This window comes from Mauremys reevesii, linkage group 1, assembly GCF_016161935.1.
Source record: "Mauremys reevesii isolate NIE-2019 linkage group 1, ASM1616193v1, whole genome shotgun sequence".
Taxonomy (NCBI): Eukaryota; Metazoa; Chordata; order Testudines; family Geoemydidae; genus Mauremys; species Mauremys reevesii.
In genome coordinates this window covers 169,161,593-169,183,412 of record NC_052623.1, presented here as the reverse complement: position 1 = coordinate 169,183,412, position 21,820 = coordinate 169,161,593, and the positions used below count along the sequence as shown (strand labels likewise).

Below are 21,820 nucleotides of genomic sequence, written 5' to 3'. Positions count from 1 at the left end.
GAAACTGACACGGTGTTTGTTAGTCACCACCAAAGACTTCTGTTAAGTATTTTTTTTAAACTTGACAGTAAGTGATGGCCCCTCAAAGCTATGATACACTCATGATGAAGATAAACCTAAATCATTCACTCTCCAAGATGGAGAGATTTTAATTAATCACCGCTGCAATTTTTGAAAGCTTTAAGTTCTATCCGTTTCACCCATTTTTTTTTTTTTTTTTTTTTTTGCAGTTCCTACTGAGACAAGCAGAGCATTCTGGAGAAGAAAATAAACATGCCTCAGGTCAGCTGAGGTCTGTAAGGCGTTCCCCTTACCCTGTGTTTTTTCCTGCCCTCACAAAATCAGCACTAACTCTATTCAGAATTGATAAATGAAGAAGTAGCAGTTCTTGCTCTGAATGGGAGGCAAAGTGGTGCTGAGGGAAAGACAGGAAAGCGGAGGGTACCAAAAGCAGAAGTGATCACTGCAGTATGGAAAAACTGTTGGATTAATTCTTAAATGGTATGGGTTATGTTTCCATACCAATCCAGCATGACACACTGAGGTACCAAACCACTTATCAGAAGAGACAATGCCCTACAAAAGACTCAAAACTAGTAACGAGTAGCATTTTTGTGTTGATTGAAGAAAACTCATAAACCCCACAAAAATGTTGCAACTAGAAATTTTTTAATACATAATTATACTTGGCTTTTATTACTCACCCTCTATTGAAAATCTCTCTCACGATCTTTGGAATATATATATATAAAAAAATAACTGCTACTGTTTTTTAAGGAAGTGCCAAATTTCCTATTTTTGCTATATACTTCCTCTAAGTCCAAAACATTTAAACTGCTGCACAGTATGTACTTGTTTCACTACAACATGAGAACAGGTCAAATCCTTGAAAGAAACAGTTAGGTGTTTTCTGGTAAAAACACAGGAACCCTCCCCACAAACTAATTTTGTTTAACTTTACTGAGGAAAGGGTTTTTTTTATTATGTTTTAGCCCATTTATGATGTCCTGCAGTATCCTGATGGGGACAGGAAGCAGGAGCTTTAGGAATACAAGTCTTCATTTCTACTCTTGGCGATCCCAGAGAGAGACATATTGCTATTTACAACTTCTGAAAATATTTCCCGGAGGTGCACGCTCAGAGACTTTGTGCCCAATTCTCTTCTCACTTACACTTAAGTCAGAAATAGTTTCACTGAAGTCAATGGAGTTACATCACTATAAACTAGTATGAGATGAGACTCAGACCCTTTGTTTTCACCCAGTTTCTGACTGAACTAACGGCAATTATCTGTCAGTCAATAGAGTGGCAAGTTAAACTGATCCTGAAATCCTGTGTGTAAAACAAAGCAGATAAAACTCCCGTGTTTTGATTCTTCGAGTCCCTCATGTCCTTGTAAGGATCCTGAAGATCTGCTCATTTCTTACCAACCTTCATGGCCTAGCATCATCTCCACAATTTTCTGGGCAAGTAGAACTTGTCAGGGCTCCCTGGAGAGCTTGTCAGCCCCACTCAGTAGTAGAGCCATTGCTCACTAGAACCCCTCTCCTTAGGGGCTGAATTCATCATCTTTGCATGCTTCCAGTTCCTGCTGGCTCAGGGAGCAAGAGACTGGAAATAATCAAATCCAGGTCTCCCAAATGGCAGTGCAGAATATAGTTCCGTTAGGTCACTAAGCAAACCCACAATTAAACAACTATCTGAGAGGGAGAGTGGTTAGAAAAAGCAGCTAAACCAAAAAAATAAACCTAATTTATTTTAATGAACAATTTGGATTAGATTTATTTTTACCAAGGCTGACTGCGGTGTAGCCTTCCATTGTGCCAACTGTCAATTTCCCCTGTTGTTTTTGTGGGTTTTGCACACAGCAACAGGGAAAGATCAGACACACTGACACAACAAAAGAGAAAATGTGCTTGTAAAAGCATAAAAATGAGCAAGGGGATGCAAAGGCAAGTATATGGCCTGAACTCATTTTAAAAACATCATTAGATTGCAAGTTGACAGTAACCCTTTAGCCCCACCCCCAAATCATTCACACTTTTATTCCATAAGCTCAATGACTGTTTGCTTTTTCTTAAAAAAATAAATAAATTATAATATATTGTAAACAACAGAATCAAAGGCATCATTTAGAGTGCTCCTAGCCTACAATGGTAATTAAACGGTCTCTGTCGGGGTTCCACTGAAGTGACAACTCTCAAGGAGACATGGAACCATAGCAGAGCTGCTTCGACTTGCTAAGTTTGCCAAGCGTACTAAGGAGTGTTCTTGGAAAAAAAGAACCTAACAATGCTAATGAAAAACTGCCATCATAAGCAGCCAAAGTAGTTGTACAATCTTCTTGAGTTTAAATGCAGTAATGTGTAGTGGGCAGACACCATTTTACTGTACAGTTATTCACATTTTGATTTTTTTGTGCTGTTGCCTCTTCCTCTGTTATACTTTCACAGTATCATAGAAATTAGTGAAATGGCTATAAGCCAACAATGACTTCAGTTATTTATAGGCCTGGAAACTAACAGCACAAACTATTCAAAAGAACATCTAAGATGAAAATCCTCTTTGTAATAATGGAGGCATTTGGCTATTTTCAGGCATCCATTAAGACTGATCCAAAACATTTGTGAAACATCTCGCCAGGGACATTGATCTCAATGCAGTTTTGACAATAAAACTAAAAAAAGTTCCTTTTAAACTATGAAGCACAGCCAATCCCTTTGAGGAATTATTTTAGAGTAGAGCCGTACTCCCTGGCATTGCCTTTGGGTTATAACATTCTTTGGGATACATGGTACATTGTGCTTAAAACTTTATAGAACTCTCCAATTACAATACTTTAAAAACAGCAACTGTAATGGGACTGCAATTCATGTGTTTTCTGACTCAAAAACACAAACAAAGATCATTTCAATCCCCCTCCAGTACATTGCATATATCTAAAATATTGTTAGAAAAAAGGAAAAAAATAGATCTATTTGCAATGATGGTGAATTATTCATTTACGAATTCAATTATCTGAATGTTTAGAAAACGTACTTCAGGTTAAAACCATCAAAAAAAGGAAAAAACGACAATCTCATGGAATAACTGACACTATGGAACATGAATATTCCCAAACCATTGTGGCTTGTGATCCTATTGGCACTAAGGAATCAAATATGGCTACAACTTTTGAACTTCTGGCTTTCCCGCATTATACCCTTGCAAGTAACACCAAGTATGTATTTTATGTTTATAGTATGAAGACTTTTTATGATCTATGTGAATGGGTTATCAAAGGTCACAGATGTTCATCTGAAGAAATGAGATTAGCAACTCTTTTATAACCTACTGCATTCTTGGAATATATTAAAATAATTCCAAATTAGTTTTTCTTAAACAATTAAAAGACAATATATTTTTAATTCTGAAACTTAAAGACCATAGGGTCTATGTAGTGTCTCCTTGAGACAAACAACTTCCATCAATTAAACTTTATATGTGAGTCTGAAGAATTATTTCTAAAAATACAACTATTGATTGATGGTCAAAGTAGAAAGACCATTAACAATCTATTAAGTAGCACAACACTATGTTGTGTTCCAGCTACATGAGCTCAATCAACATTTTGATGTAGCCTGATAATATTATCATTGGGGAAAACACTTAAGCCCCTTCGTTTTCAGCTTAAACTGTTTTTTACCGAAAAATTCATGAGTTTTACAAAAAGTATTATTCAATTTTTTCCAATTTTCACCCTGCTTTTGTATAATTCAAATATATGAAAAATAACTTGTTTCATTAGAAAAATACAATAAATTGCATATATGTATTACGATAATATATTAGTCTGTGTGGATCTGCAAAGCTGCCAGCTGAAGTAAGGCTATGTATTAGTCTAGAAGATGCACACGATATACAAGCACGCAAGCTCTGAAGTGTATGCGCGTTTGAAGGTACTGCAGAATCTCACACCCACCACATACACATTTCAAGATAACGGTTTAAAGATTTGACACAGTAAAATGGGAAGAAAATGAAAATCTGTATCAGAATATGGTTCAGAACACAAGGAAGTATTTGAAAGTTTAAAAAAACAAAAACAGGAGAAAAGGATGAAGTTGAGGGTATGCGCTGCAAATGGTGTGGCCCAATTATTAAATGTAAATATTTATAGGCTAATAGTTCTAAGTTTACAACCATAAACTGTTTATTCAAATGAAAACAATTTATTTGGGGACTAGAAATATATTGGTTTTCTTAAACTCAGAGGTGGCATTGTGTTTTGAGTTCTGCTTTAGTTCTTCAGCAAATTACGTTGAATTTCATTCATTAAGGCATTAATCTACTAAATACCTTTTTCCTGTCTTTCCATCCACCAAAATAAACCCAGATATTTACCCAGAAAAATTACTAATAGTTTTTTGCACTGATTTTCACCTGTTTTTGTGGTAATAAACACTGATAAATTCCCAGGGAAAAATAAAATAAAATAAAAACAGAAAACGAAGGGTCCTATATATAAAATGGAATATTAAATATTTAAACGATAATGTAGAAATATATGGAAAATCCCTTCTCTGTGTGTCATATTGCAACTAGTCAATCAGGTGAGACACCTTATGCTGACAGTTCCCAGATTTGTATGTTTGGGCCTTGGTAGCCAGACTTTTTGTGGGGAGTTACTGAACCTGGAATTCATTTCCCCCTTGCTGCAATAGATCTCAGATCTGTTGACTTCTGAACATGTTGCAAAGCCAAGGAGCTGGCTGAGTGGATAGGGATTTTGGAGGTCAAAAAAACTTTTAGCTGATTTGGTCTCTGATGTTTTTATTCATAGAATATCAGGATTGGAAGAGACCTCACAAGGTCATCTAGTCAAACCCCCTGCTCAAAGGACCAACCCCCAACTAAATAATCCCAGCCAGGGCTTTGTCAAGCTGGGCCTTAAAAGCCTCTAAGGATGAAGATTCCATCATCTCCCAAGATAACCCATTCCAGTGTTTCACCACCCTCCTAGTGAAATAGTGTTTCCTAATAATCATCCTAGATCTTCCCCATTGCAACTTGTTCTGTCATCTGCCACCAGTGAGAACAACCGAGCACCATCCTCTTTGGAACCCCCCTTCAGGTAGTTGAATGCTGCTATCAAATCTCCCCCTCACTCTTCTCTTTTGCAGATTAAATAAGCCTAGTTCCCTCAGCCTCTTCTCATAAGTCATATGCCCTAGCCCCCCTAATCATTTTCATTACCCTCCACTGGACTCTCTCCAATTTGTCCACATCCTTTCTGTAGTGGGGGCCCCAAAACTGGACGCAAAAATCACTTCCCTCGATCTGCTGGCAATGCTCCTACTAATGCAGCCCAATATGCCATTAGCCTTCTTGGCAACAAGGGCACACTGTTGACTCATATCCAGCTTCTTGTCCACTGTAATCCCCAGGTCCTTTTCTGCAGAACTGCCGCTTAGCCAGTCGGTCCCCAGGCTGTAGCAGTGCATGGGATTCTTCCATCCAAAGTGCAGGACTCTGCACTTGTTGTTGTTGAACCTCATCAGATTCCTTTTGGCCCAATCCTCCAATTTGTCTAGATCACTCTGGACCCCATCCCTACCCTCTAGCGTAGCTACCTCTCCCCCCAGCTTAGTGTTATCCACCAACTTGCTGAGGGTGCAATCCATCCCATCATCCAGATCTTTAATGAAGATGTTGAACAAAACCAGCCCCAGGACTGACCCCTGGGGCACTCCGCTTGATACTGGCTACCAACTAGACATTGAGCCATTGATCACTACCCGTTGAGCCTGACGATCTAGCCAGCTTTCTAGCCACCTTATAGTCCAATTAATCCAATCCATACTTTTTTAACTTGGCAAAAATACTGTCGGAGACCGTATCAAAAGCTTTGCTAAAGTCAAGATACATCACGTCCACCACTTTCCCCATGTCCACAGAGCCAGTTATCTCATCATAGAAAGTAATCAGGTTGGTCCGGCATGACTTGCCATTGGTGAATCCATGTTGATTATTCCTGATCATCTCTCTCTCTTCCAAGTGCTTCAAAATGGATTCCTTGAGGACCTGCTCCATGATTGTTCCAGGGACTGAGGTGAGGCTGACTGGTCTGTTATTTCCCGGATTCTCCTTCTTCCCTTTTTTAAAGGTGGGCACTATATTTGCCTTTTTCCAATCATCTGGGACCTCCCCCGATCACCACGAGATTTCAAATATAATGGCCAATGGCTCTGCAATCACATCCAGCCCCATGGATTTGTGCATGTCCAGCTTTTCTAAATAGTCCTTAACCTGTTTTCACCACTGACAGCTGCTCACCTCCTCCACATACTGTGCTGCCCAGTGCAGCAGTGAGAAAGCTGACTCTGTCTGAAGACTGAAGCAAAAAAAGCATTTAGTACTTCAGCTTTTTCCACATTATCTGTCACTAGGTTGTCTCCCCCATTCAGTAAGGGTCCCACACATTCCTTGACCTTCTTCCTGTTGCTAACATACCTGTAGAAACCCTTCTTGTTACCCTTCACATCCCTTGCTAGCTGCAACTCCAACTGTGCTTTGGCCTTCCTGATTACACCCCTACATGCTCGAGCAATATTTTTATGCTCCTCCCTAGTCATCTGTCCAAGTTTCCACTTCTTGTAAGCTTCCTTTTTGTGTTTAAACTCACTGAAGATTTCTCTGTTAAGCCAAGCTGGTCGGCTGCCATATTTGCTATTCTTTCTGCACATCAGGATGGTTTGTTCCTGCCCCCTCAATAAGGCTTCTTTAAAATACAGCCAGCTCTCCTGGACTCCTTTCCCCCTCATAATAGCCTCCCAGGGGATCTTGCCCATCAGTTCCAGGGTCCATGTTCTGCTGCTCTTCTTTCCACTTCTGCTTCCCCTACCAATATATATATATAGACATGCATGAGGGGAAACCTACTCCTTGAGACCTTAGGTGGTGCATACTGAAACAGGGTTCCACCCAAGTAAGTTCAGCAGCCATTTGACAAGTGAGTAGTCTTTTCTGTCTTTGTAATCTGTAAATTATTAACTAGAAGATGCATGCCTCCACAACCTCACAGGTTTTGGGATAATTCCTGGAGGGATGCAGCCCCCAACTACTGCAAGTCTTAGGAGACCAGTTAGCCTCCAACAAGCTAAAATGGATGATCAGACACATGAGCATGTGCAATCTTGTCAGTCTCCCAGTGCCCCTGTTTAGGCTTGTAAGGGATTTCTGGGCCTAATAAAGCTCCCAAGCATGTTGAGTGATGAAGAGGAATTTAATTTCCTCTTGTCTGAAGTAGCCTGAACAACATAAAGATCAGCATATGCTGCAAAACTCATCCTTTTCCCCAGGCATTTGAAATGAATGGAAAATGGTAAGTGTGGGGAATTGACAGAGGTGGGAGGGTAAGCTTTTGTGTTGGTTTGCTGCTACTGGATTTAATTGTACTGCTGCAGTTTAGTTACAGCTGGATAATAATTTTGTTGTATTTCTTAAAATATGTCAAGGGCACCTATAGTATATAGACAGGCCCATTTTTTTTAGTATGCACAGTCTAAATAAATATTAAAACTTGTGGGGGGAAGGAAATAGGATCTGATGGGGTTGTAAGGATCGTGAAGATGGGGGAACCTCCTGAAGTTTGCAAGACTGGTGGAATGTCCCCTATTCTGCTGCCCCCATGTTCCTTTTTATATTCCCTCCGCTCTGCTGGAATCCTCCGTGCCTCCAATCCCTTCCCAGCTGCTCTCCTCCCCTACACACCTCATACAAAACCATTCAGAGCCAGGGGAAATGAACATTTTAGGAAGCTGTGCAAGAGAAGAGTACTAAGGCTAGCAGGGAACTGGAGAGGGGGAGACACCATAAAAGGGAGTCATACTTTACCAATTTCCCATTGAGTGGAGTAATCCAATTAACCTGATTTTGTGTCTCATTTTGTTCTAAAGCTAGAAAGTTATGCAATTTTGATTCTGATAAAGAGTGCCTGCCAGTAACATGGACTCCATCACTCAAGACTGTGAAGACTACTTTCCTTTAAAGTGGGTTAATTTACAAACAGGTTGTCTTAACTTCAGTCTTGGTGAAAAAAATTCTCCTCCCATTGGTAAACCTCCCTAAATGACTTGCGTTATATATTGAAAGTTAAGAAGGGCTAGACTTCCTTTTAAATTTTAGTTAAACAAATGAAAGAACAGCTCTGCAGCCATTATTTGACATCCTAAATTTGTCAGAGCCAATGACCCACAGCAATTTTCCTACTGAAAAAGTTATTACATTTTCAAATTTGATTGTAATCAAATAATCTTTGGCACTGTGCACTGGATTTCAGCTAGCAGAATCCAATAAACTGGGTTTTATCTTCCTTTTCTTCTACCACTTGACAACAAGTAAACTCTCATGAACATCCCTATTTGAAGGGTGCCGTAATTCAGAAGCCTCATGTCCAGTTTACTTTAAATCTGATTAAAAAAAACAACCACCCTGTATCTTGAACCCAGACTTACTGCTATGAACTTTGAGTGTGATATAACTACTTGTGGGGATTTCAGAGAGGGGCTAAAATCAAGCTTATAGTGGAAACTCAATTATAACTGACCACTTTTATAATAAACGTTAAAATTAAAAGTATCTGTTTGAAAGAAAATGTGATGTTGACATAACCACTGTAACATTTTCCAAAGCAGAGCTTGTTTTACAATCTTAAGTACTTATAATTTTAAAAATTTCACCTTCACATAGACAACTATTGCATTGTCTCAATCCTATTCAAAGTGATGCTTACCATTTACTATTGGATTTCCTTCAGTCTATACATGAAAATGATGATATATGAAAACAAGATAATATTAACTGGGCTCAGTTCCTTGCTTGCCATTTTAAAAGAAAAATAAGTATCAGTGAAAAAAGAGGAAAATGTGGAGTGAAACTGAAGCATACAAAAAAAGTTTCATTTTATCAGTGTTCAAACAAAACTACTTTGTTTAAATAACTGCTAACAAAAATCCATTCATTTAAAAACTGATAGCTAAAAATTAACCTTGTTAAGATACAAACAAATAATTAACACCACTGAATTTGCATTGATTCAAGATGGTATACATGAAAACTGATTTTCAGAATGACGAAGAAAACTTTAAGGCTACCAGCACAACCATCTAATTATTTTTATGAGCTATGAATGCTGTCTGCAAAATAATTTAAGATTTAATTATTCCAGTTAAACATTTGTAAAAATAGAATTATGAAAATTTACAATGTGTAATCTACATAGTCATACTACAGAAGAGTCCTGCTATAGACAGTTAATAGAAATGTGAAGTTTTCATTAAAAAACTCAAGCTTAAAATGAACCTCTTATGAAACTGGAAATTACAACATTTGTCAGAAATACTAACTGAGGTTTACTAATGTGCTTGTCATATACATAACAAGGGTGGGTCAATTATTTATTTATTTCTAAAGAGGCAAAAAGTCTGTTTGGAGAGCTTCACCTCGGTCCCCACTTAATATCTTTTACACCATGAAACTGTCTTTTCAAAGCATGACTGTCTGCCCATTCTGAATTTAAATAGGAGTCGTCATCATTTTCTTCTAATTTCTGAAAATAAAATTAACAAAGAAGCTTTTATGAAATAATTGAAAAGAGACTTAGTTATATTTGCTTCACTCTATTTGTTGTGTCATGTAACACAGTAGAATCACTTGTTACCTTGAGTTCCTCCTGCTTCCTGTGATAATACAGCATCATCTGTTTTTGCTCTTCATTACTTATCACAGGTTCACGTGATGGGGCACCTTGTCCTTTCTGGAAGTAAATAGATAAAATGTATTCATGATGGTATGTTCAGTACAAAAAAAATAGTACACAAGAGTCTTAAGGTGCTAAACAAATATTTCCTCGAGCAGTAAGTCTTCTCAAGTTTCATGGATTTATATAAGACTGAAGAATCAACGTTAAGGTTTAACTTAACTGAGAAATATTCCTCTACTTCTGGGCCCAATCAGTTACATTAAAGTCAAGGGAGTTGGGAGCTTGATAATTAGGCCTCTGTCTATTTTATTTACAAACTTAAAAATATTGAAATGTCTATAATAGTAATTAACAAAATCTTTCAGAAAGCTTTAGCCTATACTCACTGACATCAATGGCAAAGTTGTCATTGGCTTTAATGGTGCAGGATGAGGGCTGCAATTCTTAAGGTTACAAAAACCTCAATAATAAAACTTTTTTTAAATGTCTTGTTTAAATTCTATTTTTCCACAATTTAAAATTCTTAAAGATGTCTCACTATTGTCCTCATATGCATAAGAATCTTAGTATCTACATGTGCATCACAAATTATGTGCTTTCCCCCCCAAATAGGTTGAATTTTAAATTCAAAGACTAGTTTTATCCGTGTTCAACCAGTCTGTCTATGTACACTGTACTCATGACACTGAAACAGTTTAATCCATGAGACGCAAATTAAAATTTACATTTTAACATAAGTATACTTAGATTTCATCTTTAATCATGGATACGAAGGATGGTACAAATGCTAGTGTAACATTTATGTATGAAATTAAATAGTATCGATAAATCTCTCTGCATATCCCAGAAACAGGCCTACATAACAAATGATAAAATAGGCTATTTCAATGACAGCAGGTGACTGCTCAGCACTTGCAAAAGGCAGGTTGCTTACTAAAGTGTCTAAATATGGTTTTATGTTCCTAAATTTAGGTACTCATTTTTGAAAATCTTGGTCCAGGATGTTAATGTGTAGAATACTTAAGGTATAATATCCACAAATATGACCAGGAATCTGGTTTCATTCCAGTGAGGAACAAACCCAAATTGCCAACATTTCTTGGTGAATCGAAAATTTCATTTAGGAAACCAAAACATGGTGTTCCCAAAACCAAATATATGAAATTGATATTCTAGTCAGTTTCATTGTGCTGCTGTTCCTAGTGATCTGCAGCTGTGGGGCAGGCAGCTCCACTATGCAGACTGTCCCAGGGCCAGGAACGTGACTGCTGTATGCACACTGAACAGATCACAGTCTTCCAAATGAAGATAAGGGATCTCCCTTTTGAACTCTATTGGTAGTCCTGAAGACTGGAGCCATGAAGCCCTGGCAATGGAAGCAGCTACTGAGAGTGCTGCCAGATCCTAAGCACTTAATGCAACCTATACTGATGTTCAAGCTACGAACAGTCCTTAAGACAATAAATTTCAGTTCCTCCCTATGTTCTTGAGGGAGTTTCTCTATAAATTGTGTTAACTTGTCCAAATTAAGGTAATCGGATTTTGACAGAAGCTCCTGGTAATTTGAGATACACATCTACAGACTTGATAATGAATGCATCTTTTTGCCAAATAAATCTAGCTTTTTGGGGTCTTTGTTTTGCAGTATCATCTTTGTGGGCCTCTGCTGATGTCACTACCAGTGACCAGGATCTGGGTATATGTAAAAATCATTTAGATCTCTCGGAGGGGACTTGAGCTACCGTATCTGGTGATCTTGAGTTCCCCCCACCACTGGAACTGAAGAGCTGACTAGTACTGTCGCAGTACTACTAAACAATGAAGCAAAACATGTTCTATTGGCTGAGAAGAGCAATGGCGATTCATGTTGTGTAGTCACTGCAAGATCACTTGGTACTGAGAAGAACGTCAGTATCAAGGAAGCTGGTGCCAGAAACATATGCACTACAGGGGTCAGATCCTCAGTCATGGTACCGGGACCCCATGTGCTAATAGTAATACAGTTTAGTACTGAGACGTTGGTACCAAGTGAACTGTGGACTGCTATATCAGAGGGTACCATGTGTACTTGGTGACCAGATTTTGCTAAAAACAGCCGAGGACCCAATCTGGGCTGTAAACTGCCTTTTCGGTGAGTGTCCTGAAAAGATCTTTGCCTCATTTTACTAGGCCCTGGGAAAGGTGACCTAGGCCTGTGCTCACTGTGGGAACAATGTTCCTGCCTGTGCCTTTCACATGACTGGGTGGTGGAGGAGGACTTAGCTGACAGTCTTGGGCACTGAAGGGTTTGATCTCTTTGAAGCGAGGTTGGAGTTGAGCCACAGCTCAGAAGAGCATTCTCTGAGGAAGAATGTTCAAGCCCTTTTTTCTGTTTCCAAGGATGCTCTCACTGAGTACTCTGGAAGAGTTTAAGACAGGCCTCTCTCACCTTGTGTGTCCTCTTGGTGAAGGAGCAACACACTGAGCATCTATTAGGGATGATGTGCCCCTCGCCAAGACAAAAAAGGCAGCTTAAGTGACTGTCATTGACCAGAAAAGCCTCATCAAAGGCGAGGTAAGTTTTGAACCCTCCGGGCTTTGTTTCAGCCATAATCCTAGATACATCCTGGTACTGGGGAAGTCCCTAGCACAAATAAAGTGTTATTTTGTTTTTGTTTTATTTTTAAAGTGAGAGGGCTAATGGGTATAAAAAGAGGAACAATTACTTATCTTCTCACACACACACACGGAAGCAGACACTGCAGGGGTTCTGTCTAGCAGCCACAGTCAGTAAGAAGGAATGGAGGGATGGTTGGGCACACTCCACCCTTTATGACTTCAGGTGTGAGGGGATGCGGCAAGGCATCCGAGGTGCAGATGCAACCCTAACGGACACTGGTGGCCAAAATAATCTGATATTGCACATGGGATGCACATGTATCAGAAAGAGAATCCATGAGGACAATCTCAACTTCCATCAAATGACATTTTAATTTCATTTTTAGTCTAATGTGAACCTTAATATCTGCAATTTTTGGTTGTTCTTTCAAAAGTATATTCTGTAGTATGGGCAGGATTTCACTGCTGACTAAAGGAATTAATGAAAACAGAAGACTTATGGTATTTGAAGCCTTTAAGTCAGTTTTGGTTTTATAACTTTAAGAGACCCAAGCTGAAATTAACCAGATCCATTTTCTAAATCTATTAGAAATTCTCTTTTGTAAAAAAGTCAGTGCTGAATCATAAGTAGAGACTGACAGTAATACTCACTTTCTGTATCTTGACAATGATTTTAGTTTTTTCATTTTTGCCCACAAAATCTGAAAGTTTGTTTGTTCTTTTTAACTCCTTTGCTGCCCACCACAATTGTGCTTCAGACTCTTCGATAACCTCAAGTCCAGCCTGTGACAATTATAATTTAAAAGAAAAAATGACACTAGTAATTTTTGCATAAACAGAGACTCTTGCAGCAACCTTCCATAGTCAGTTTATAAAATGATCCCTCTGGGATTAACAACAAAAAGCTCAGTTAATATTTAAAATTCCCTTGGTTTTACACTCTATCATTATTAAAAAAAGGTTACTGCTATATCTTTCTTCCTCTGATCTCCATCTGTAGTGTCTTGCTTCCTCCAATACAGTACTGTCCTCCTCAGTTCTGACTCCAGTTTTATCACTCAAAATGTTTAATTCTCACAGGTGGTGTTATAAAGATACCAGCTATTTAAAATGGACAACCAAACAAAACCACACGAACTCACATTAGTATGGGGCATTTTAACTGAATATATGTTTGTTCATCTTATTTTTAATTAATTTATTGACATTTCATGTACTTTTAAAAACCATTAGAGACAAAAATATTTAGAAACCAACAAGAAATCAAATAATCACTGTCATATAAAAAGGAAGAATTTCTCTTTCCTTTCTTTGGAGAGCATAAATTAAACCCAGACACTGTATATAACCCAAAAATGTTACTACATACATGAGTTCCCGACAAGTCTTCTTTATCTTCAAACTCTATTCTAATTGGATCATGTGGAGGCAATCCCATCGGATAAACAATCATTACAGCTCCTCGGAGCTGGTCCAGTGCATCTTTCACCATCTCCATATTAACACATATGTTAGCTTGAACTTGTTTCTGAGATACAGACAGGAGCCATTGTTAAAATTTAAACAAACTAATTAAGTTAGGAGGAAAGCATTTGTTTTGCAGTCAGTTCATAATGATAAACAGTGTGATATTTAAATGAAACCAACTGGCTAAACAGAAACTTATGTCAGAGCAAATCACTCTTCGTTCTCTTTATCCCGATTCATAAAACAGCTGCACATAGCAGTAAACTTTTGTCTTGTTATTCTATTTGCTTTAATTGGTAAAGAAATGAAATCTCAAATATCCATTAAATGCCTGCTATGCAACTTAATAACAAAGTTTCTGCTGTAGGTGTCTATTGAACACAGGCATTCCAATAAGCATGCCGATGACTGTAGAAACTGGAGGGGGAAATCTCTTATTTTGACTATTTGTGATCCATGGACAAAAGTTAAAAAGTAGTAAAAGTCCAGTGAGGGCTAGAAAGTGGGTCCTACAGACCTGATACTTCAGGTAAAAGAGCACCTGCAAATGAAAGACACGAATGAGCAAAACACAAATGGGATCTGCTCTTAAGGCAATGCTTAGCACTCTGTGCAGCTCATATAGAGATTTGTAGCAGCATAGACGCTTAATTGCCATATGATTGGAAGAGAGACAAGGTAGATGAGGTAGTATCTTTTATTGGACCAACTTCTGTTGGTGACCTGAAGAAGAGCTCTCACCTACAGAAGTTGGTTCAGTAAAAGATATTACCTCACTCATCTTGTCTCTCTAATATCCGGGGACTGACGCAGCTCCAACACTGCATACAACATATGATTGGAATAATCATTGCACAGATGAGAAGAAACAGGAAGCAGCTGAAAGAAACTTTTATAGTTCACTAATGAATTTTGCCTCACCAAAGTTTTCCAATAAAGAGAATTATAAAAAGGAGACTAAAAGAATGATACCTCCTTGTGGACGTTACTAGAGTCATTAGCTGGTAAGTACAATATATTGCTCCCCAATCTGTAAGACCAAACTTGGCAAGAAAAGTACTGTATGTGTTCATTTTCATCATTATGGACTGATAATTTGAAAACAAATTAATCTCCAAACCCAAGTAAATTGACCATATTTTTAGGCACTTAGCTATAAATGTATATGCAAATAAAAAAAAAACATGTTTTCACCTTTCATCCAAAAGCAACCCAAAACACTTCACAAAAATACAATATATAAACAATTTCAACCCACTACTTACATGCAGCATCCTCCAGGGTGAAACACAGCAATGCTATGCAATAGTTATGGTCAGGAAATGAAAATACAGTATCTAGCTGCAAATTTCATGCAGGCTGTCCTCTAGAGCAGAGACCAAATTTGCAGGATTCAATTTAGCAAGGGACACAAAATTGCATCTCAGCACTATTCTAATAATCTACCTCATATTTAGAAATGATATTGCCAAGAGGCCTCATATATATGAGCTGCTGAGATGTCCAGCGTGACCAGAATGGCAGTAATCTAAAACCAGATCATCATTCCTGGCTCGTGTAAGCAAGGTCAGTACAAGGGGATTGCTGAACCCAAACTGGAATGCATGTAAGATGTCAGTAGTGCCTAAACCTTGAATGGAATGGTCACTGTTTTCCAAATCACATCACAGAAAATGGGGAGGTAAGAGACTGGACAACAATTGAAAAAAAAAATCTATAATCAAGTAGCAATTTCTTGAGGACAAGCACTGCATGTTTGCAAAATGTTCAACATCCTTGCTAAGTAGAACACTGATAAATCCCTATCAGCGATGATATTATAGTTACATCACCTGTTTTAAACAACCAAGATGTATCAGAGTCAAGTGATGCAGCCGGGAAACCCAAAACACCAGACACATCAAAATAAGAAACCAAACTGAACGTGACAGGAATTCAGGAACTCCTGACACTCTTAGTCATAGACTCAGGGATCAATTCTGAGTTCTAGTTTACTACTACTACTAATAAAAAAAAATCACATCAGCTAGCTGAAGGAACAAACATGGAGAGGGATGGGTGAAGAGTCAATCATGATTAATCAAACTGCTCACTAACAAATATTTCAGCTGGAAGGTTCTTTGCGATGTCCATGGACAAGGACAAGTTATATCTCCGCCTCAGTCAGTGCAATAGTGTGCCTTCATAAAATCATTGCATAGAAGACAATCAGGTTACAGATGGCTCTCCAGACATCTTCTCTCCAATCTGTGCCCCAAATCCTATAGGTTCCTGAGAAATCATTATGACATCTGGGAACACGATGCAAAGAGTATACAGTAAGCAAGTTGCAAGCATTCCCCAGCACAGTGGTCACTAACCAGTTGATCCTAGAGGCTCTTCTGGTCGATTGCGGTCTCTGGTGGCACAGCGTGGCTACCGCTAAGGTAGGGTCCCTGCCTACCCGGCCCCATGCCACTCCTGGAAGCGGCCAACGATCTCCCTCCGCGTGCTGCTCCTGCCTGCAAGCACTGCCCCCACAGCTCTCATTGGCCTGGAGAGCTGTGGGGGCAGTGCTTGCAGAGAAGGGCAGTGTGTGGAGCCATGTGCCCCCGAACCGGGAGCCAACGGAGCGGAGGTAAGTGCTGCCCAGTGGCAGGCCACACCCCAACCCCCAGCCCTGACCCCCCTCCCAGAGACAGCACCTCCTGCACTCCAACACTCTGCCCCAGCCCAGAGCCTCCTCCTGCACCCAAACTCCCTCCCAGAGTCTGCACCCCCTCCTGTTCCCCAACACTCTGCCGCAGCCCAGAGCCTCCTCCTGCACTCAAACTCCCTCCCAGAGCTTGCAGCCCTTGCCCCCTCCTGAACCCCAACCTCCTACCCCAGGCCGGTGGAAGTGAGTGAGGATTGGGGAGAGCGAGCGATGGAGAGAGGGGGGAATGGAGTGAGCAGGGTATGGCTTTGGGGAAGGTGCGGGGCAGATCCTGGGTTGCCCTTAGATTCAAACAGTGATCTTGGGCATAAAAAGGTTGGAGACCACTGCTCTAGCAGCTAGCAGCAGTTGGTAAGCTGATCAATACCTGTGGCTACCAAGGGGGTGCTATCAGATACAACTTTGCACCAGAGACCAAAAAATCCACAGGATTCATTGACACCCAGGTCTGAAGAAATAATGCAGCACTAATGCCACTATAGATGTAGAATAGCCCCCAACCTAAAAAAAGTATCAATTAGCATGTTCATTTTAAACCTAAGGGGACTAAAAAACAGTAATATAAATCCCCATTGTTTGCAACATTTCTCAGTCAGCTTACATATTTTAGAAGAATTTCAAAGAGCCATGGTTTACAAGGAAAAGTATATGAATAAAAAGTCATTATTGCATTTGTGCTTCTATGTCATAAACAAGTAGTGTGTCAACATAAAATATGCAGCTATTCTTAAAGTGGAATTGAATAATTTAGGCTTCAATCCTGCAAAGACATAGGCGCATGCCTAGTTCCATTGAACTCAATGTGGCTACACGTGATTAAATTTAAGCATGTGGATAAGCTTTGGAAGGATTGGGGCTTAAATCATCTATGGTATGAAAAAGTGATAACATAGGACTGGAAGGAACCCCTGGGTCGTCGAGTCCAATACCCTGTTACTGCAGACCACCTCATTTCAATTACTTTAATATTTACTCAATTATATGTAAAACTACAGCACACTACATTAATGAGCAATATGTATTTTAATCTACAAATTTCTGAATGTAGTTAATTTTTCACTAGAGAACCTGACAAGCATTCACTCAGAGAATGCATCGACAACAAATAAAAAATGAAGAGCATGTGGGTGGAATGAAATGTGGTTTAATCATTTAATGCAAAATTTGTGATGCCAGCATTCACTCAGAGTTTAATATCTGATCCTGTAACTCACTGAAAAAAATCTTGCCACAAGTCATTAAGAAAATGATTAATAGGAGTTCCACAGTTTTTAATCAGACTATTCGAATTATTTCACATTGCAACTGGAAATTACTGTCCTTTGCACTCAAATGAAAAATCAGTTATTTTTGAAAAACAGAAGAGCTATGTAGCATCCGTAACATTTTTTAAAGATTCAGTGTCACTTTAAAATCTTACCTTAGATATTTGTGCTTTAGCTTCCTCTACTGTCTTTTTTAAAACTTCTTTCATTTTTTCATTTGGAGCTTAAAAACAATAGATGCTTCTTTAATACAATACATGAACATTTCTTGCTATAAAAATCTGCCTAAATATGCCATATATATCTACTGTAAGCAAGTTAATTTAAAAACTACTAAATCACAAACCCAGAAGGCATCCTACTTAGTTTCACTCTACAAATTCATAATCAAGTTTCTTGACTGTACTCTAAACAAGGAACAAAAACATTATTTTACAATTGAAGGTAAGATTTATGACACGCACCCAGAAGGTCAATTTGATAGGGCTTTGCCTTTTAAATGGTCTTGTTATACTGAAACATCATGTAAAGCTTGACTCTCCTGTATTAGCTCTGGCTCATATTGTATGTATTATTTTTGGTCATTCTATACTGTGTAAAATTCTGAACTACACTTTTATGGGAACTAGAGCTTTGAATTTCTTGACCTTTAATGTTAAATGTAGTTACATGAATGTAACTTTCTATTTTTTTTTAAAAAGAAACAAATAAAAATAAAAACAAAAGGGGCATTGCTCCTTCCTTTTGTTAAAGGTCATTATGGTGTTGGGCACAGAAACTGAGAACAAGGAAACTCTCTCTTCTGTGATCTGAATGATTACACTGCTGGCACATTGGCAGTGAGAACGAGGAGGAAGCTGCCTGATTTCAATTAAGGTAGATGTGGGAAAAGGAGAGAAAAGAAAGGGAGGGGGAAATCTTCATTAAATAAGGCCTGAGGCCATCGAATGAATGAGGAGAAAAAGAAATCTTAAATAACTATCCATTCACTAAATGAGGCTGGGGTCCTGTGGAAAAAAATAGTATGTGATCATGTTATTAATAACTGTATCTAGGAGCTGAATAATGGCTGCACAGGCAACCTTAATTCTGAAATTTCCTAATTTTTGAGTACTTGACTTTGCAACCTTATTGTTCTTTTAACAATTTATTTGTGGATGTTATCTAAAATATATGATGAGGAAAAGCAGTATAGTGTTATTTATTCTTGATTAATATCAGCATTAAGTCAAGTCTAAATCCAAGACCTGATGTGGCAAGTCCCATTTCTTGTGAGATTGCAGCCAAACAAGTAGTTTCTATGGATTTAGTTGCTGTCCAATATTACTTGAACTGCCTTTATAAATAACTTTATAATTATGTACTTTACAGGAAATGGACTGGCTGACAGATATTCCAATTGGTATAATTTTAACTATACGCTAACATCTACTTGTTTTTCTCCCATTTAAGAGTTTTGAGATTAAATTAGAGGTTCATTGTTATGAAATTCAACAGCATTTAGTCAAAATATCAAGTAATTTTAAGTTCCTCATGAAACTATGTCTTAGTTATGCTCATACAGAGATATGCATGTTTAAGATGCGTTTACCATGTCCATTCCTTCGTCCAATTTCATCCTTTCTAAAGACACTTCCACCACTTGGTACACATTTATCTGCCCATTCATCCTTTAATTTCAAATCTTCAATCTGTTCATCCGTCAGTCCTTGCATATTAGGAGGCAAGAAGACACCATGTTCTGCCAGTTCCTCCATTTCTTAAAAAACAAGGTCAGAATTTAGAAGCAGAGAACAATGTTACAAAGGCACTTATTTGAACAAGAGGCTGAGTTTCAGCTTTTAAAGAGCTGCAAAGAGGAACTTTTGTAAGCACATGTACAGTAGTGCCACCTGCTGTTTTGCTGCCACCACCTTTTTCTAATGACAATTCCTAAATCTCCTTTGCTTAATTTCACTTTTTTTTTTTTGAGTAGTTAAAGGAACGAATTTGAAAAATGGCACAACTATACTTTATTATGATATACAGTTTAATAATATTTTTTTAAAATCTGATGTGGGAAGAGAACCTAACACACCAAAGTATTGAAATTTGGTTTTGCTAACTTTAGACTTCATGCTTCTGGAAAATGTAGTTGCATTATGATATCCTGATTTTTATACTGAAATGCTGTCTCTATGTTAAGTCAGGCCTGAGAAATTTTGAGAACTCTTTTCATGACTGTAAAGTAACGAGGCATTAAAATAGTATACATTGAAATAAAGAAATGGGTTTTAACCCTACTTTGAAATACCAAAAAGCAACACAGAACCTATGACTGACAACAGAATTACACCAGCTAAGAGAAACACATACAAATGGGTACAAGCACTGATCCAGAAGCTAAAAGTGAGGACAGCACATGGCTGCTGTTCCCTACTCATTCAGGAGCATGGATAGCAAAGATAAATGAAAGCTGCTTGTTCCTCTGGCCTGGCCAAAGTAACATCATCAGCGATTACCATAAGGGTCCCTTTCTGTGGTTAATTAAAAAAAAAACTGCTCTTGAATCAGGATGAAACATCAAAAACGCAAAAAAATGTCCAGGATGGGTTTTTTGACAAAAATTTCATTTCGGGAGAGCCAGGGAGTTCAGGCCTCCCCATATGCTCTGGGGTCAAAGAAGCTGCTTCTCCAGCTCCCAAAGCTATGGGGGGGAGGGAGGGAAGAGAAACAGAGCCTCTCATTTTGATTTTCAGCAAAACTGACATTTTCCTGCCAAAAATTTCAGTTTTCCAAAACATTTTTTTTTTTGAAAATCATGCCAATGAAAATTTTTGCTCAGCTCTACTCTGTTCCCAGTTCTGTCACTGGCTTCCTGTATGACCTTCGCCAGCTTAGTTATTCTATCTGTGCCTCAGTTCCCCAACTGTGACACGAGGATAGCAGTACTTGCCTACTGCACGTTAATAGCTGTGAGGCTTTCAGATACTGTGGTAATGGGGCCACATAAGTACAAGAGATAATATTAGCGGTCGCTTGTGTGGTGTATGAATTTGGCTAGTACCTGAGCAAATACGCTGCACTTTGAGCCTGCTATTGTAGATCCTGGTGACTTGTTGCGTTAAGTCTTCCATGGAGATGCTGCAAGTTGTTTCCAGCAGGAATTGGCTCTCGTCACCACGCTTCACGTGGAGCTGAACCATTTCTGCAGAGACAGAAAGAAGATGGGAGTTCTTGGCTCCAATTTCCTGTCAGATCAAAGAGAGAGAGAGAGAGAGATTAGAGCAAAAGCCCTGAGAGCCAGGCAATGGTGTGCTACCAACATTTTAACAAGGGACAAGCAACTTCCCCGTTAGCTGCAGCCAGGAGTGGGAATCACAGAACGTCGGGGTGGGAAGGGACCTCAGGAGGGATCTAGTCCACCCCCCTGCTCAAAGCAGGACCAGGACCAGGACCAGGCAGATTTTTCCCCAGCTCTCCAAACGGCCCCTCAAGGACTGAGCTCACAGCCCCGGGCGTGGCAGGTCAGGACGCGCGGTGTGTGCGCGCGGGGAGGGGCGCTGTGGGGGGGCCCGTGCGGGCAGCCGGGGTCCATAGCGGTGCGTGGGGGGAGGGGCGCGCACTTTGCGGCGCACGGGACGGGGGTTGCCCCGGCCTGGCTCCTCCCCAGCCTCTCACCCGGCCCGGGGCCCGGGATTCGCTCCGCAGCGGCACGAGCCGGCCGCGTGTCCGACCCGCCGCTCCCCGGAAGGGCCGGAGCCGCCTCTCAGCAGCAGCAACCGCCGCGTCCCTAGAAACCAACCGCCGGGAAGGAGGAGGGGGCGGGGCGGGGCTTTGACCCGGGAGGGGGGCGGGGCGCAGCTCGGGAGCCTCCGCGAATGGCCGGGCCAGGCCGGCTCCCCACCTCAGCGCATGCGCCGGGGGAGCGCGCCCGCCCCGGAATCACCGGGTCAAGAGGCGGGGCCGCGTCGCGAGGCCGAGCAGAGTCGGTTCTTAAAGGGCCAGTCCCGGCCTGGAACCAGGCCCGCCCGCCGGGGCTAAGCGGAGGCCCGGCCTAGGAGAGGCCCCTGG

The 21,820-nt window shown here is 39.8% G+C and overlaps 1 protein-coding gene across 2 annotated transcripts; it reads right to left on the bottom strand.

Moving 5' to 3' along the window:
- Positions 1 to 9,177: 9,177 nt before the first annotated feature.
- On the bottom strand, positions 9,178 to 21,575 carry LOC120396138 (cilia- and flagella-associated protein 298-like). 2 transcript variants are annotated; one of them, XM_039521078.1, is made up of 8 exons: positions 21,428 to 21,575; positions 20,814 to 20,997; positions 19,359 to 19,526; positions 17,923 to 17,990; positions 13,710 to 13,868; positions 12,992 to 13,123; positions 9,701 to 9,796; positions 9,178 to 9,589 (listed from the first exon to the last, which is right to left on the bottom strand). In XM_039521078.1, exons 2-8 carry the CDS (start codon positions 20,950 to 20,952, stop codon positions 9,479 to 9,481), a joined length of 873 nt encoding a protein of 290 aa, XP_039377012.1. In that variant the 5' UTR covers positions 20,953 to 20,997; positions 21,428 to 21,575; the 3' UTR covers positions 9,178 to 9,478. The 2 variants fall into 2 exon arrangements, with proteins under 2 accessions (XP_039377012.1, XP_039377011.1); XM_039521077.1 differs by lacking the exon at positions 21,428 to 21,575 and adding an exon at positions 21,073 to 21,204 and having other exon boundaries at positions 20,814 to 20,954.
- Between the last annotated feature and the right edge of the window lie 245 nt (positions 21,576 to 21,820).

Excerpts from the sequence above, each read along its gene's own strand:
- LOC120396138 (XM_039521078.1), bottom strand. The coding sequence starts at position 20,952 with ATGGTTCAGCTCCACGTGAAGCGTGGTGACGAGAGCCAATTCCTGCTG. Across the intron at positions 19,527-20,813 it reads AGTGCAGCGTATTTGCTCAG|AAATGGAGGAACTGGCAGAA; the intron begins GTACTAGCCAAA and ends TTGTTTTTTAAG. Across the intron at positions 17,991-19,358 it reads TGGACGAAGGAATGGACATG|CTCCAAATGAAAAAATGAAA; the intron begins GTAAACGCATCT and ends ATTGTTTTTAAG.